General features: G+C 36.0%; 3 protein-coding genes and 1 long non-coding RNA gene across 4 annotated transcripts; 1 reads left to right on the forward strand and 3 right to left on the reverse strand.

Annotated features, from left to right (window-relative positions):
- Positions 1–1,389: 1,389 nt before the first annotated feature.
- On the reverse strand, positions 1,390–3,165 carry LOC131017330 (uncharacterized). Its single transcript, XR_009099551.1, has 2 exons — positions 2,493–3,165; positions 1,390–1,812 (listed from the first exon to the last, which is right to left on the reverse strand). It is a non-coding gene; the product is annotated as an uncharacterized LOC131017330 (long non-coding RNA).
- Positions 3,166–3,906: 741 nt separating this feature from the next.
- On the forward strand, positions 3,907–6,863 carry LOC131017331 (plastidal glycolate/glycerate translocator 1, chloroplastic). Its single transcript, XM_057946054.1, has 8 exons — positions 3,907–4,308; positions 4,396–4,711; positions 5,241–5,502; positions 5,579–5,694; positions 5,779–5,888; positions 6,007–6,184; positions 6,266–6,395; positions 6,548–6,863. The coding sequence occupies exons 1-8, from the start codon at positions 4,033–4,035 to the stop codon at positions 6,696–6,698; spliced, it is 1,539 nt and encodes a 512-aa protein (XP_057802037.1). The 5' UTR covers positions 3,907–4,032; the 3' UTR covers positions 6,699–6,863.
- A 161-nt stretch (positions 6,864–7,024) lies between these two features.
- LOC131017332 (phosphoribulokinase, chloroplastic) lies at positions 7,025–11,244 on the reverse strand. Its single transcript, XM_057946055.1, has 5 exons — positions 10,328–11,244; positions 8,933–9,017; positions 8,120–8,204; positions 7,567–7,811; positions 7,025–7,457 (listed from the first exon to the last, which is right to left on the reverse strand). Exons 1-5 carry the CDS (start codon positions 10,858–10,860, stop codon positions 7,206–7,208), a joined length of 1,200 nt encoding a protein of 399 aa, XP_057802038.1. The 5' UTR covers positions 10,861–11,244; the 3' UTR covers positions 7,025–7,205.
- A 1,384-nt stretch (positions 11,245–12,628) lies between these two features.
- LOC131017334 (secretory carrier-associated membrane protein 4) lies at positions 12,629–16,932 on the reverse strand. The gene is made up of 13 exons (XM_057946057.1): positions 16,871–16,932; positions 16,704–16,790; positions 15,569–15,673; positions 15,428–15,490; positions 14,912–14,945; positions 14,691–14,813; positions 14,225–14,287; positions 14,043–14,136; positions 13,905–13,950; positions 13,752–13,819; positions 13,543–13,591; positions 13,260–13,325; positions 12,629–12,869 (listed from the first exon to the last, which is right to left on the reverse strand). Exons 2-13 carry the CDS (start codon positions 16,764–16,766, stop codon positions 12,837–12,839), a joined length of 807 nt encoding a protein of 268 aa, XP_057802040.1. The 5' UTR covers positions 16,767–16,790; positions 16,871–16,932; the 3' UTR covers positions 12,629–12,836.
- Between the last annotated feature and the right edge of the window lie 585 nt (positions 16,933–17,517).

The raw sequence follows: 17,517 nt of genomic DNA on the forward strand, positions 1-17,517 counted from the left end.
TTAAATATATAAGGAAAGAAAAATAATTATATATCTAATGATTAATTGAATTAATAATAATAATTTAAAGCATTAAATGTAGGAAACAAAGAGAATACATAATACTTGTAGAATTCAAATAGTGTAAAATAAAGAATTGTGAGAGTGCCACATAGGAGAGAGAAAGATTGTGGACTCTTCAACATGATGTATCTCTTTTATATATTAATAGATAGATATTTGAGCAAATAATTAGAAAATATTTGCTAGTGTGTAACCCGTCGAAATTCGACGGGAAATCACTTTATATTATAATTATCATTGTACACTATTTTTTTTATTATAACATATGAAATAATTTTATATAAATTATTTTAAAATTTTAATTTTATTTGGCCAAAATAAATTGCTGGTACAGTTCGGACATTTTTGCTTGTTATATGTTAGTTTTTTGTTGAGAGTTAAAATAGATTGCATTTTTATATAAATTTTTATTTGATGAAATTTTCATAAAAAGTTGATGCGAGGTTGGAGATTTTAAAAAAACAATAAAAAAAAGATTTAGGTCTATTTGACATAGGATATGATGAAGGATTAACACATCGTATTTTTTGTTCATCGTAGATATGAAAGATTTACTAAATTTATAGGAGTGTAATTTTATAAATTAATAGACAAAATTTAAGACCGCATCTTATATATAAACATCATCTCATCCGAACCTTACAAGATTTTAGAGCATCATTTTGTCTTTAGCTTGAAATATCACATTTGACTTTTGTACGTCGAACTTCTGATCATTATCTTATCTGAAGCTTGTTATATGAGATTTGGCTTATGAGTCTCATCTCATCTGCAACTTCAAAAGATAAAACTTGGCTTGTAAGCAGCATGTCATTTGGAGCTCGTAAGACTATAACCGACTTGTGAGCATCATCTTGTGTGGAGCTTAAAAGACCATAACTGATTTTTGAGCATCATCTCGTGTGGAACTTGAAAGACCATAACTGACTTGTGAGTATCATCTCGTCTACAATTTGATAGAGCAAGTTGAGTTCTAAGCATCACTCATTTGGAGCTTGAAAAACTGGAGTTGAGTACTAAGCATTATCTCATTTAAAGCTTCAAAGGTCGAATTAAGTTATGAACATCATTTTGTTTGGAACTTGACAAATCAGATCTAATTTGTGAGCATCATACTGTTTGGAGCCAAAATACTCGTAAGACCATAACCGACTTGTGAGTATCATCTAAGCATCATCCAATAGTCTTACGAATTGAAAGAACAAATTTAAATCCAATATATACTATTAATCTAACAAACTCACATGATTTCAGATTAATTTAATTTTAGTATTCTCACTTAATAAAAAAAATTAGCTACTCACCCATGCTAATAAAAAGATAGCATAATCGTAACTAATCAATAATAAACAGAAATAGTCACCAAATATAATAATTTATACTGAATCCAAATTGTTCGACTGTGAATCTTTAATCTTCTCCATAAGAGAGAAAACGAAAAATTAGTCATAAACTCGTACCAAGACTCTCACCAGTGGCCGATCTATTCATATAGGTTTCAATTAAATAATAATAATAATAATAATAATAATAATAATAATAATAATAATAATATACTAATTGAATTCTAGAGCTAGAACTAAGAAAGTCGATTATTTTTTCAATCCCAAATACTAAGGTTCTCTCTTCCCGTAGCTATCTCCAGCAGCTCTCAATCTTCCATACTTCAAAATTTTCAAAAATTGCACAAATATTCCCTATTCTCTGCTTCCTTCCATTTGACTCCTTGTTTGCTTTTGTTACTATAATCTGCATTAAGGCACATTTAAAATGTACATCAAATCCGATAAATTACAGAGAAAAATCCAAATAATTAGAATCTCCTAATTATACCAATGAAAGCACAATCAGACCAATAATAGCAAAGGGGCAACTAAATAACCAGAAACAAAAACTACACAAAATCAAACACATGTATCTAAGTTTGCTCGAACAATCTAAAAACAGTATCAAATTGATAATTCTAAGTAATATATTTAGTGTTACACATAGTTCTCTTTTTTCTCCTACCCTTTAAACAGGAGTATATAATTTTGTCGCAATTTATCCGAAAGAGATAACAATAGACACACCCACATGAATAAGCTTAAGTTGTAGGTAATTTCATTGAAATGGGGATATTATCCAGCTTTAGTTTCAGTTTAATCTCTTCGAATGGAAGTAACTTCAGAGATAATTTCAAAGCAATCGCACAAAATGTTAACTGTGCGGTGCGATTTTGCTGAAGAGACAGCGTCGGTGGGAAGGGATTTCAGATTATTGATTCATAGTAACAGTATTATATTGTACAGTGATTTAGGCATTTTATAGAACAATTGATGACCAATAGCATCTTATTTATAAAACGAAAATAAAAATGACGAATCACCTCACACACGAATATAGTGATGAAAATATCATATTAATCAACGAAATCTGAAAGAACAAACCTCAAAAATTTATAGCCAATTAACCAAAGATGACCTGGAAAACAAATAAGAATTTCCGACGATAGGTGTAGAAACCATTTTCCAAAGATTTATAGTTGAAAATACTACATGGTATGATTAACGATTGAAAAGCTGAGGTTAGGCTTTTTATCTTTAACGAAGGCATTAAACAATGAGAATCAAGATGTGATCGAGCCATAGTTCATAGAAACAATGAAGGAGAATGGTGAATCGAGAGGCAAATGACAGAGATCTTGGCCCACCGCCATTGATTTTGGAGATGGTGAGGAGCTAAATCAATTTAACCGCCTATTGTTTGAGATTAGGATTTAGGAGAAAGATTGATTGAATAATAGAGAAATTTGGAACAGAAACGGCCGGATTGATTGATATTGCGAGAGAAATCATCGGTGGATATAACAGAAATTGATGAATTTTGTGAAGATTATCAGCTGATTGATTGATTGAATGAATTTTTGAGAACATGATATAGATGATTATCGGCTCATTAAAATTGCCTTAAATAAAAAAGTAAAAAAAAAAGAAGGCAGATTAATAGGAGATTAAGAGATGATTTGCGTTGAGTAGTAGAATTCAAAGAGAGCAAAATAGAGATTTTTGAGAGCGCCACGTAGGACAGAGAATTGCTGTGGGCTCTCAAAAATGTAATCTATTTAATAATAGATAGATGTGTGTGGATTGTGATTTTTACTTGTTAGGGAATCAATTACGTCAAACAGTGTGGTGAACAACATTCGTGTTATTCATTCACAAAAATACCAGCAACGAGCAGAAAAAAAGATGATTCGATCTTTTCATTAAGATCCTACAAAATTACCATGCACTATGAAATTTTGAACTTTAATATGTCCGTACTAATATGCGAGTAAATAGTTAGGAGTATTTTTTATTTTATTTTCTCCTCTTCGAAATCGACAAAAAGAAATTGAAAATCGAAATACGAAAAATAACAAGAGTGATGCTAAACAGCCACATTGTGGCCTAAATAGAAAATAATTTAAGTTATTTAGCTTATTTTTTAAAATAAAAATAAGATTTAGTTATTTTATTATATTCTCTATATTGTAGTTATTTTTTACAATTTTTTGATAACTTTTTTATTTTAAAAAAAAATGCAATTTTTTTTTTATAAAATAGTTCAATGTAGAGAATATAATAAAATAACTAAATTCTATTTTTATTTAAAAAAATAAATTAAATAAATCAATTTTTTTTTATTATACTAATTTGTGGGTGACCACAATGTGACTAAATAGATGTATTGAAATAACAAATCAAACCCGAGTAATTTCAATCATAAAAAATATTGTCGCTAATTAAGGCCTAAGGGGCCCACCTAAGCAACGAACAAAACTGTATATTTAAAAAGAATAAAATTCCCGGGAATAAATCCAATCAGCAATCAATCAACAAGTCGTTAGTATTGAGCTGAGCAGAGCAGGTCCACACAAATTTCTCTCTTCATTCCTTCATCAATGTCACCTCTTCCACTCCCTCACTCCAACCTCCGCCTCCCACCATGCCTGCTACTTCCTCCATTTCCCCATTCTCCACTCTCTCCCTCCTTCTCCCCAATCGTCACCATTCTCTCTTCACTCCATGCCAAAAACCTACAAAATTCTCATCAAAATCGCTACTAGCTTCTTCCAGTTGCCGGAATGGCAGTAAGTCGCGATCAACCCTAATTCTGGGGGCAAAATTCCCGCTTGTTGATCCGAAGAAGAAAACTTTTGTGGTGAAATCCTCAGGATCGGAAGGCGGATTGACCTCGGCGAGCCCTAATCCCCAAAGCGCGGTACGTGACTGCATCGATCGAGAGATTTTTGAACTGTATTTTGCCCTAATTAAATGAATGGCGATTTGATTCTCTGTTTCAATTTAGGCTCTGAAACTGCTGCATTTGGCGGTTTCATTGGGAATCATTCTGGCCGTTGACAAGCTGCTGAAGCAGGCGTTTGTTGCCGCCGCCATCAAATTTCCCAGCGCTTTGTTCGGAATGTTTTGCATATTCACAATTCTGATAGCTCTTGATTCCACTGTCCCTGCCGCGGCAGCTGGCGTGGTCAGCTTCTTCCAGCCGGCGCTGCTCTTCATCCAGCGGTGGCTCCCCTTGTTCTATGTGCCGTCTCTGGTGGTCCTGCCCCTCGCCGTCAAAGACATTCCGGCTGCTTCCGGCCTTAAAATCATCTACATTATTGGTATAAATATGGGGGGGGGGGGGGTAATTGCGCCTAAATATACAAACTTTCACCAAATTCTGGTTCTGCACATGAACTGAACATTCAGCTTCCAAATACACTAACTATAAATTGCTTTGATTTTTCACACGATTCAATTTCCAGCGAATTACTGCCAATCGTGATAAGCTGAATTGACAAATTAATGCCATCATGGCTAATCGAAGTGGTGTAGATATCCAACTATGTCCTTCGTACGTCGGTCATTTCAACCATGTAGGCATTTCGAGTATCCACCTTGATATTGATTTGGGGGCAACTGACAATCTTGTGAAAAATCAAAACAATTGAAAGTTTGTGTAGTTGGAGGCAGCATTCTCAGCTCATGTGCAAAACTAGAATTTGGTGAAAGTTTATGTATTTAAGCGCTACTACCCCAAATATGAAAGTAGAGTCCATTTCCATCCCAGATTGTAGATGATCAACCAGTCTTGTTTGGTGTTAGTTAATAGGTGTAATGTGTGTTTTTCGTTTCCTAAATTTGGTGCAGCCGGAGGCTGGCTAGCATCGCTTTCTGTAGCTGGTTTCACAGCTATAGCAGTGAGGAAGTTGGTGAACACTGAAATGATACCAGCTGAGCCCATGCTTAAGCCTTCTCCCTTTTCGCCATTTGAGCTGTGGGCTTGGAGTGGTGTATTTCTAGTATCCTTTGTGTCTGCGTTTCTTTATCCAACTATACTTGGAACAAATGCCAGGACATGCTTGCCGTTTCTGCTGGCTTCTACGGTACTAGGCTACATTTTTGGTTCAGGGTAAGAGAGGCAGTTTACACATTTCTTGTATTTGCTTCAAGTTATTGTTTTGTATCTCAGCATCGTGTTGCTTCAGGTTGCCATCGGGCGTGAAGAAGGTTTTCCATCCGATTATCTGCTGCTCGTTATCTGCAGATCTTGCTGCATATGCTTATGGATACCTATCAAAATCTGGACTCAATCCTGTTCTAGGTATAGATCTAAAATGATGATGAAATTCTATGTTGGGAATTCCTATTATTCTTTGATGGTTATTTTGTTTGATGAATATTGCAGGATACTATCTGACAAAGGTCTCATCAAATCCGGGGGCCGGAGACATTTTGATGGGATTTCTTGGATCTGTTATCCTCTCATTTGCCTTCTCCATGTTCCAACAAAGAAAGGTAACTAAATGATTTCCAATGTGTACCAATTTATTGGGATTTCAGAGATCTATGGTTGCTTCCCTCAATCATCTCACAGCAATGAATTGCAAATTTTAATCTTGATCATACTCTGCAGCTGGTGAAGAGACATGCTGCAGAGATATTGAGCTCTGTGATCCTCTCCACACTGTTTTCATTGTATTCAACGGCTTTCATCGGGCGTCTAATTGGTCTGGAGCCATCATTGACACTATCAGTTCTACCAAGATGCATAACTGTGGCACTTGCTCTCAGCATTGTATCCTTCTTTGAAGGTTCGGAATTCATTTTGCTCAATATTTTACATCTAAAGTGATGCAGCAGAACTGTGACAACTGCTTCCTTTCTCATCTCAGGTGCCAATACATCTCTTACAGCAGCTGTTGTTGTAGTAACTGGACTTGTTGGGGCCAATTTCGCACAGACTGTACTCGATAAACTAGGATTCCGTGACCCTATTGCTCGTGGAATAGCAACTGCGTCAAGGTATTGCAGAACCTTCAAGCGACTACATACCATCCCTAAAAACTTTTTAAGGAAAAGAATTCTGAGAATTTAATTAGTACTATTTCTTTGTGGTCATCTGAGAGATGAAGCTAGAAAGAAGTGATCATGTTCTTGTTGGTTTATGCTTTCAGTGCACACGGACTGGGAACGGCTGCATTATCAGCTAAGGAGCCCGAGGCACTCCCATTCTGCGCGATTGCATATGCCCTCACCGGCATTTTTGGATCAGTGATCTGCTCCGTCCCAGCTGTTAGACAGAGCTTGTTGGCGATAATTGGCTGAAAGTCTCGTGTAATTGATCGAGTTTGATCAGAATTGACCTTTTGGATATGGCGACAAGCCGTTGTTTGTGCTGAAAGTTCCAAGCAGTATAGATCAGCAAAATGTCTTTCATGTATTAGCCACTTGACCATTTCATCAATGTGTGAAATCTTCTTTAGTTATCAACTCTATCTTCACTTCCCAAGATTTAGGATTTTAGAGCCTCATATTATGTGGATACACCTTCATCACTGTCAATATTCTTAGATTTCATTTGTAATTAGCAGAAATTGTCTGTTGATATATAAAGAGCATAGCATGGCATTCTCAAATGAGAGCCATTTCTATGTATGAAATGTGTTATATAATTCCATTTGAAAAATATGTGCAAGTCGTTTCTCTATGTTACAAATCTCCACAGAGTTTCAACTCAGAAAATAGATACAAAATAGACAACAATGCAATTCCCCCAAACACCAACACTCACAGAGCACTCTGACTCAACTCAACTCAACTCGACTCGACTCATCATGCCTTGGTAGCTTCAAGGGAAGCAGCCGTCCTGCTCGCCACAATCTGCTCGTAGAGGTCCCTGATCTTCAACCCGACGATGGTCTGGAACAGCCCCGTCCCGTTGTTGCTGCCAGGGAAATCTGCATGCTTCAGCATCTGCTGAGTCACTTCTCCATAGAACTTAGTCGAAATGTTGCTCAAATGGCTCTCCACATAGATCAGCTCATCCAGTCTGTCGAACTGCCCATCCATTTCCAGAACAGAAACCTGCAAGAATCAACAGAATCGAGCGCTCTCATCATATACTTTGAGTAGGGGGGCTTAAGCCCCCCCCCCAACCCCCCCAATAGAAGATGAAACGCGGTTGGTTGGTTACCTCATGGCCGTAGTAGGAGTCGGGGCCGTAGGTGAACTTGATGCCGGGGTAGGAGCAGGTGAGCTTCCTTCCGCAGGGTATCCATGAAATGGTGGAGCCTTCATCGAAGAGATAGACAGGGTTGAAGAACTTGACACCTTCCTTCATTATCAGCCTCACTCTCAACACCTTCCCCTCGTTGTCGTCCGGAATCAGCTGAGTTGGCAACACCTCGATCACGGCGTCCGCGTATTGCTTCTGTGGATCTGCATTGCCCCAAAACCCAACATCACACACTAGCGGAGAGGAGGCTGGGGGGGGGGGGGGGGGCTTCGGCCCCCTCCAAACACAAGAATTGGTTTTTGTTTATATATACTTTTAAAACTGTCAGATTATCGGTATTTTGTATGAATCATTATGAAATAGCCCCCCATCACCAGATCAAATTGAATGTCATTTTGAAATCTCAGCAAAATATAGATTTTTTTTTTCTGCATCCGTCACTACAATATCATTGCATCTATCTCCACTGTGTGTTGTGTGTGTTTTTTTGCGAGGTTAGTTAGTTAGTTACCAATGTAAGCATCGAAGTCGGGTTTTCGGGCTTCGATACTGGCTTTGATACTCTCGAGACTGTGTCCTCTTTCAGCCATGTCCCTCTGCATTACCATTACCATCATTAATGTTAAGTAACTAACTTTGTGTATTAATACTAATTCATCCGAAATTAATGTATCATAAATAAATACTACAAAAATTATATTGGAAATTTAGATTCTAAATCTATTTTCTTTTTTTAATTACATATGATACATACACCATGACCAAAATATGGTTGACTAAACATGTTAAATGTCGATTTCCAAAAGAAAAAAGGATAATAAAACCTAGATATAAGAACTTTCACGCATTTATGATTTTGCACATATATAAATTATGCCTTTAAATATATGAACTTCATTTTCTTTTGGTTTTGCACATGAATGATATTTTTAACACTCACAACTCAATAGCGAACGTGAATCTCAAACCCCTAAACCGACATGAATGAATGACAAACCCACAATCTTAAATCGCAAATTACATACGCACGGTCTTGAATCATGAACTCATAGCTCTCTGAGTTCTATATTGCGAAAAATAATGCCATAAAAGGTAATCTAAAAATTAGGACTTCTTTTATGATGAAACGATAACGTTTAATTACTAGTTTAACTATATCGTTTAGGAAGACTTTCATTCAAGTAAAAAAAAAATTATGTATTTGAAAGCATGATTTATAGTTCATGTACAAAATAAAATGCGAAAACTTATGCATTTAAGCGTCGTTGCCCCTATAAAAAAATATGACAAGTTTTGATTTTTGTTTTTTTCAAGAGGGAATTACCTGAATTTTCCATGCGAATTTGACTTCGTTGCTAATGTCCAGATATATACTGAAGTCCAAGAGGTCTCGAACACGTTGATCGTACCTTCACATAAAACTATTTTCAGATGTATACCTTCCAAGTGGTGGAACTATTGTTTATATTCTAAAGAAATCGAACTAATGTTTATTTTCAAATATATAGAAAAATATGAGTTTCTTTTTTGGATTTGAAAATTTGAGTTTTAATTATACCACTGTTTTGTGATCAATAGTACAACAAATATATAATTTGGCTTAGCTACCAAAATTAATTAAACAGTGAATTAATAAAAGAATGAACTAATAAAATAATCACGATTTATTTTGCCTATAACTTACTCTCATGATACATTTTAATCACAAAACTCACCATATTTTGTTTACAGTTCACGACCACAAAGTTTTTTAATCGTGAATTAATCATATTTTACCTACAATTTACTACCATAAAACTTTTTAATTATAAATATTTGATTCCTAATTTATACTCCCTCCGTCCCTAAAATAACTTCCTATTTTTTCATTTTGGGACGTCCCCCAAATAACTTCCTCCTTCTTTCTTTCCATTTTTGGAAACCTACCCCACCACTAATAATACTTTATTTATTCTTACTTTTCACTTTTCACCACTCCCAATACTAATTATAACACTTTTCACAACTTCCAATAATAATTATATCACTTTTTCTCCACTATTAATACACTTTACAACTTTTTATTAAAACCCGTGCCGTCCCCAAAGAGGAAGCCATTTCAGGGACGGAGGGAGTATTTAAAAATAATTTTTTTATTGTATTCATTCTCTCTCTATATTATATATTTAAGAATTATAACATATTAATATTTATATATATAAAAAAAAAAAACAAAGAACAAGAGTCGATAAAGACTGCATGGCCCGTAAGTTGACGCATGGGTCAGCAAATATATGACATGGCACAAACCCTAATCCCTCAACCATACAAATATAGATAACCCAATTATAATCACTCAGTCTCTCATCACCATCAACTTTCACAACACACAAAAAAAGTCCACCTTCAATTTCCACCCTTTCAATCAGAAATCAAACCAAAATATTGTCATGCAAACACATACTCCCTCACTCCCACAAAAGCGTGCAATATTTTTCATTTCCGTTCATCCCATAAAATCACGCAATCTTATAACCTCGATATTTCAACTTATTTACAACAAACACCCGTTGTTATCCCCTTTCTGCACTCGCAACACACTTAACTAACATTCTTAAAACTCGTATTCCAAAAAAGCGCACACACTCTTCCCGCTTTCGTGACAGATGGAGTATTATCTTTTTATTTTTATTTTTTGGAAAAAAAAAAAGAAAAGGATAAGAAAGGAAGAAAATCTTACATGGGGTGTAAGCCTTCGATGACAAGAATCTTGGGAGGTTTGATGAGCTCCGGCGGGTCCAATAGACCACTGACATGATTGTAAATGGGCTTATCAACTGGAGTGCCATCTTTCAAGGCCTTGACTTGCTGATACATGAGATCAAAGTCATTGGCCCTCGGATCCAGTGCGGTTACTCCCTTCTCCTTCCGTCCGGTTCTGTCCAGTGAGTGGTAGTCGTCCAAGCATATCACCGTCGTCGTGTCGCTTATCAGCGTGTTCGAGTCCGGGTTCCCTCCCTTCGGGGGCTCCGCCGCGCCCCCGAACACGGAGGTCAGCCGCCGCATGAACGTCGACTTCCCGCACCCCGAGTCCGCCGCCAGCCCGATCACCACCGTCTTGTCCTCGCCGGAGCATGATATCGCCCGCCGCGATGATCTCTTCGTGGCGGTGGTGGTGGTGAAGAAGACTAGGTGTTTGTGTGTGAGGGGCTTTGATGGTGTGGAGATTGAGCAGGTGGAGTTGAGTGTGTAGACTGTGGAGACTGCTGCCATTGCTGCTCTATCTCTCTCTTCTCTTTCTCTCTCGCTCTTTCTTGGTTTAGTAGAATGGCATGGGGAAATATGGGAGTTTAGTTTTCTTCTTTGTTTCTTTTTGTGAGCTGAGAATTATGAGAATGAGATGAATGATAAAATTGTGAGGACAGAAAAAATGAGAGATATAGGGAGGGGAGGGTGTGTGGTTTAGAGTAAAAATGATGCGAGTTTTTGAGGATAGGAGGCTGTTTTTGGGTGTCGTGTGTCACTGTTTAAGGTATTTTGATTGGCAATTGTTGATTTTTTTTATATATATAAATTTTTAGTTACTCCCTTGAGTAGTATAGTATATTTTTTTTTATTTATATATGAAATGGATTTTGTGTTTTATACAATTAATTTGCGATAAATGTAGGAATGGAGAAGGGTGGTGGTGATATCTTGAAGTTCGGATATTTGGGTGCCACGTGGCGGAGAGGGGATGGGCTGCGAAGAGATGAGGTGTGTGAGGATATGGGGAGGTGGAGGAGAGTATGGACCTTTTATGATCCACTTTGTATATATGCAGTAGAATTTTAATAGTAGGATTACTCGCCAAGAATTAATCACCAATTACATGAAGTGGATAATTAATGGAAAATTAGTTTTGTTATACATGTCCACGAAATCGAATTTATTATGATTAGTACACTAAAATTGTAAGGATTAATAAATTAATAAAGAATTTATTCCGTATTGATACGAGGATATTTAAAAGTACTTCAAAGAGAGTAAGAAATGCTCAATTGGAATTCACCACGATATATAAGAATCTAATTTCTCAGCGTAGAAGAAGTGTGAGCAATGGTTGATGCTTGAATTCTAAAACGAAGTTTCAACTCGGTGCAAGATGATTTCAAATGTACTTTTTTAAAAGAACAGCGAGAAATAATTCAAATAAATTATTGGTTGAGAAAAATATATTGAGCTAGAAAGAAAAAAAAAATTGAGAGATCCATCAGGATTCAGGAGCCCACCTAAGGTTTTTCAGTAGGATTTGAGAAATACATGGATAAAGTAATGCAACTAAACCGAGGGTGCATTTATTTTGATTGTAATGATAAATAAGAAAAGATGAGAAATCATAATTACTAAAGATAAAAAGATGAAAAAAATATTTTCACATTACTATCCAAAAATAATAATCGAACATCAAAAAGAAAATGAACCGCCTGAAAAAATATTCTACCATATTCAAATAAAATTTTTCATCATAATAAATATGTAAAAATGATGAAAAAAAAGTGTAAAAATACATCTTTTTCTCTCCTTTTTATCAGGTAAACACACCCTAATAGTAGAACTTGGCATCGAATATCACATTGATAAACCACGTACAAGTAATCATCCTTTTTTTTTTTTTTTTTTTTGATCGGGCAAAGTCATGTTAGATGTTAGTAATTAGTACTCCATCCACTCCAAGAACCACCTTATCTCTCCATTCACCAAATCCACCTTATATCTCCAATCTCCAATTCGCTCCCAAGAGGGATCGAACCCGGGTCACTTCACTTAAGTGAGGACCCGGTGGCCAGTGGGCTAAGCCCCCTGGTTACAAGTAATCATCCTATAGTGTAGAGAATCCAAATTCCAAGGTGCCACTCTTAAAACTCAACTGATATTACATTGATAAGTTTGCATTATGTTATTATACTAATCTACGAATAATTCAAACAATAAAACAACTCCAAATTAAGCCAAGTAATCTGGAAAACCGAAAGTTCATAAAATTTCGTCACGAGCATCCTAAAAGAAATAAGCACGTCTTTAAGCAATAAAAGCTTGTGTTCAGTTACAAATGAACCTAATTTTTTTTGAAGTGATACAGATGTGATGACTACTAGATAACAGATTATATTTCCCCATATTACAAAAGATGTGGCCGAATCAAACCAAGGGAAGTAAATCTATTTACTTGGGCACTCAACCGCAACTTTCAGATGCCTTCCAATTTATCATTTCTGTCCCCTGAAATATGTATATACTTTCTGCAAGAGAGAGAGAGAGAGAGAGAGAGAGAGAGATCAACAAATGGTAAGATATTCAAGTCGTTCCACAAAATAATATGAATTTTATCAAGAATAACATCAAAGTGCCAACTTTATTCTTGAAATATATGTTCCTCTTCTATTAACAGCTGGTTTAGTGAGAGAAAAATAACCACACTTGTATGTAAGATCTCATGTAACATCTCTATATGCTGCCTAAGAACTCAATTTTGATTGGATCATGAAACTAATACTTCGGATGAAAACTCACACGCAGACACACACACACAACATATATGTACTTCAATTGTCAAATACGGGTCAATCCACAATATTGAAATATGGCTGTGCCAAATAAATTCATAACGAGATAGCATATATGAGTCTAACCTGGAGTACCCATAAACTCAGCAGTGATTCCAAGCAAAAAAATGCAAACCCAATCAGGTAAAAGATCTGCAACAAAATGATAATCAAACAGTAAAAAGGAATGTTCACGATGGAGAAATCACCATGCCTAATCTTAAGGGCTATCATAAATTAGAATCAAGTCTGGCCAAAATTCATTAAGTTGTCAAAGCAAAAGTACACTAAGGTTCAATACAACACCCCTATGAAAATTTAGAGAACAATACAGGATTCACAGATCAAGTAGTAACAAAGGAAAACTCACCCCAACAAGGACATCGTCAGAAAAGACATCAACAGCTGCAAGGATGCCACTGAGAGAGACAGAAAATAAAAGAATAAGCGAAAATAAATACATAAATGTCACAAGGCCATATGATATCATCATCCACACTGATGCATAACAAGGCTGAAACATGCTGTAATAAACTCTGCTTCAGAGGAAAGATCTAAAAGAAAATTGAAATTACTTACGTTAATGATTTTCCATGAAAGACGATTGGAGGTGCAATTGCAGCAAAAATGCAAAAACCAATGTGAAGCTGCAATATAATGGGTTCAAAAAGATTATCAATATGGAAAATATATCACCAATACACAATATCAAAGAGCAACATCCAAATGTACCATGTAGAACATGAAAAACCACCCAAACTTCAGTGCACTATCAGTCCTGTTGATAAGAACCAGAAGTATAACAAAAAAAAATTTAGTTTTCAACATGTTCTAAGTGTGAATAGAGTAATAAAAGCAGATCTCAAGTACCTCATTGCACGATATAGAGGCCTGTACCACAGCACATATGAGATGGGGCATCCCATCAGGGCATAGATTATGGCAAGGAGAAAAATTTTGACTCCTACAGACAGTAAATGGCATTTTTAGCATAGGACCAAAAGCTCCAAATTGGCAACCACCAAAACTGAAGCACACGATCACATACTTACCACCACCCTTTATCCAGCAAACGGTGATTGCAATGGCATTGAATACAAGGCAAATTACAATCCCTGTAACAAAGGTAAGGTAATTATTCCACCAAAAATCAGAGTCTTAAGACTCAAAGTCCAACTACAGGACATGGAATAACATAGGGCTGATAAATTCTAATTTTTGGGAAGCAAGAAATTAAATATGAGCAAGCTACACTAGCCAAAGGCATTTATAATTCATTTATTTCAAAAAGTCTAAACCAAACCATCCAGTACCGCAACTTTGGGAAAGATAATTTCCACCAGGACAAACTTGAAATGCTCAAACATCAAAATCACAAGACAGAATCGAGTTAAAAAGCATCAGATTGGGCAGTTAAACCAAACTATGGAAAATAACTATAAGCAAGGATATAATTTGCGACCACACTTTAATAGAAATAGAATGTGCCTTTCGATGACAAGAAAAGAGCATACCCACCTAACCAACTTGCAAAAGCCAGATACTGTAACTTCTGAGCATGAATGGGTATTTCATTGGCTATATCATGATGGATAATGGGAAAAAATGGAGGCCAGTTTCTATCATCCACAGGAACACCAGCTGAATAAAAGTGTGGTAAAATGAATTAGAGACATAAGAACAGAAAAAAATACTAAATAAAAAATAACATGTTTGTTAGCCTAGGTCTTCTAGATTACCACTAGTAACAGCATCTTCTCTCCGTTTAATTTCCTGCAGGACAGAAGCCGACAAGTATTTTTACTTGCATGAATTCAATGGCATACAAATATGACAGGCCAGCACACAAACACCATGAATAAAGCGCTCAAGTCAATGATTTTTGCAGATTATAAGTCATCTAGTTCAAGAAGTATACAATATGAGCAAAATTATAACCTTGACAATGCATAACAACCTACATTGTTAAATGAATTTTCATCATGAATTGTCAATTTAGTCATTTTCTTTAATAGCAAAGACAGATCATGTTTTATAGTAGATATAAATAATCAAATATTGCATAAGCAAACATTAGACTATGGAATCTATAGCCACAACACAAGATGTAAAGCAGATAAACTACCGCATGTTAAAATCCTAAAAAGAAAACTATGCATGCTTAATGGGCAACATGATATTGAAATGAAAAGACCAGATTTATTTTGAAACTTCACGAATCTGCTTGCAGTAATATAACCTTAACTAAAACTGACCCTCTCTCTTTTATTTAAATCTGCTTCCCATGTGGCAAGTTCTTTCTCCTTTTTCCTTGGATCCTGAAATATTATGCAAAAGAGTTACATTTAAAATGACACTGAAGACACGGATACAAGTACACTTCTATAAGAGATTACATTTGTAGCATCTAATGGTATATCTACAGTGGCATCATGTTTCTGACCAAAACCGAGTGTACTCGCGACCACTTTGGGAATGCGAGACTTTGACTTGCCACCATTCTGGAGAAAAAAAACAACAACATATTAGATGGTAGAAGAACATAGGTGACTGGAGTAGTTTCTTATAAGTATCAACAAACTTTTCAAATCAACCAAACCAAGAGAAGGCAAAAATTTTATGGTATGCATCAGGTAAATATGCCATACGAGTGAATTACATTATTCTTCCCATTTGTAAGACAGTATAAGAATATGAGAATTGCAGTCAACAGATAATTGGCTTTTGCTGTGATGGTCTATTCTTTTCTTGTGTATCTTAGGAAAAAGAATTTAAACATTTTACTAGATAAGTGATTAAGTATTGAGATATGTTAGTAGGCCAGGATGTTTCCAGCCATTTTACACGTTCAAATTTTGAAAATTAGAAGGGCGTCGAAGCTGCCAGAGTTGTATTAAGAATTTACATATGTTAGTAGGCAAGAATGTTCCAAGCCAATTTCCACAGTTTCCGCGAATTTTAAAAATTAGAGGGGCGTCAAAGATGCCAAAGAGTTCTAAGCAGGTGCAGAATATATATATATATAGCATAATATTGAACGGGAGCCCCCATCTTCAATTTAGGAGATAGATGTTAGAAATAGAATATGCGGACATCGACTTCAAGTTTGCCAATTCATTGAATGTTCGCCTGTTTTGTTGACGTTGAACCATTTAAATCAAATTCAATTTTACATTATACTAGAAAATTTCAGTTCCGCCATATTATAAGCAAAATCAGGACCAATATTGTACACATCGTTGGCTACAAATTCCGAATCGATTTGCTTTCAGTTATCATGAACACTAAAAACGAAGCAGCATTCGTTTTTCCCAAGGCCAAAGAGAGATCTCACTCCCAAAAATTCTAAAAAGTTGAAACCAATCGTCACAGTTAATCGAACAAAAACAGCCGTCGGCCTCGGATCTGAACCAAATAATCACAACTCCCCACAAACACCGGAAGCCAGTAACATTGACGAAATTAAGCACGAAATCGACGAAACTAATCCTAAATTTAGGCAGATCTGAATAAATTTGAAAATGCGGTTACCGAAAATGGATTGACTTCAGGCTCTTCCTCGTCAAACGGATTGGGATCGTTTCCCCGATTCATCGCCGCCAACTTTTTTCGCTACGCCTAAACTTCCAGACAGAGTAGTAAATATAGAGACAGATGTCTTGTACGTAAAGCGAGAGAGAGAGAGAACTGACACTCACCAATGTGCTTCTTTTTGCTGCTTTATTACGACGCGGGATAAATGGCAATAATAAGTCTATTTAAAAGTATTATTATTAATAAAAAATAGCCCCAACTTATTTTTTTTTTTTTTTTTTGATCGGACAAAGTCATGTTAGATGTTAGTAGTTAGTTCCTCATCCACTCCAAGAACCACCTTATCTCTCCATTCACCAAATCCACCTTATATCTCAAATCTCCAAATCCACCTTATATCTCCAATCTCCAATTCGCCATTCACCAAATCCACCTTATATCCAATTCGCTCCAATTCGCCATTCACCAAATCCACCTTATATCTCCAATCTCCAATTCGCTCCAATTCGCCATTCACCAAATCCACCTTATATCTCCAATCTCCAATTCGCTCCCAAGAGGGATCGAACCCGGGTCACTTCACTAAAGTGAGGACCTGGTGGCCAGTGGGCTAAGCCCCCTGGTTTAGCCCCAACTTATTCGAATTCGATTTTTTTTAATATAAAAATAGTTTAAACTTAGTTTCCATGTTCATTAGTTGTACGGCTGGCTATGCGTTTTATAGCCTGTGTCGATATAGACCCACACAATTTTCATTTTTCAATATGGCATTATAGGAAAACTCATGCTTAAGATATACTAGTATCATATA

This window comes from Salvia miltiorrhiza, chromosome 3 (genome assembly GCF_028751815.1).
Source record: "Salvia miltiorrhiza cultivar Shanhuang (shh) chromosome 3, IMPLAD_Smil_shh, whole genome shotgun sequence".
In the NCBI taxonomy this organism is placed as follows: Eukaryota; Viridiplantae; Streptophyta; class Magnoliopsida; order Lamiales; family Lamiaceae; genus Salvia; species Salvia miltiorrhiza.

Coding starts and splice junctions, on each gene's coding strand:
- LOC131017331 (XM_057946054.1), top strand. CDS start 4,033: ATGCCTGCTACTTCCTCCATTTCCCCATTCTCCACTCTCTCCCTCCTT. Junction 4,712..5,240: donor TAAAATCATCTACATTATTG/GTATAAATATGG, acceptor AATTTGGTGCAG/CCGGAGGCTGGCTAGCATCG. Junction 5,503..5,578: donor GGCTACATTTTTGGTTCAGG/GTAAGAGAGGCA, acceptor GTGTTGCTTCAG/GTTGCCATCGGGCGTGAAGA.
- LOC131017332 (XM_057946055.1), bottom strand. CDS start 10,860: ATGGCAGCAGTCTCCACAGTCTACACACTCAACTCCACCTGCTCAATC. Junction 9,018..10,327: donor ATCGAAGGCTTACACCCCAT/GTAAGATTTTCT, acceptor TTTTATGTGAAG/GTACGATCAACGTGTTCGAG. Junction 7,458..7,566: donor ACTCCTACTACGGCCATGAG/GTAACCAACCAA, acceptor TGATTCTTGCAG/GTTTCTGTTCTGGAAATGGA.
- LOC131017334 (XM_057946057.1), bottom strand. CDS start 16,766: ATGAATCGGGGAAACGATCCCAATCCGTTTGACGAGGAAGAGCCTGAA. Junction 13,820..13,904: donor GGTTTTTCATGTTCTACATG/GTACATTTGGAT, acceptor ATTATATTGCAG/CTTCACATTGGTTTTTGCAT. Junction 12,870..13,259: donor TGAGTTTATGGGTACTCCAG/GTTAGACTCATA, acceptor TCTCTCTTGCAG/AAAGTATATACATATTTCAG.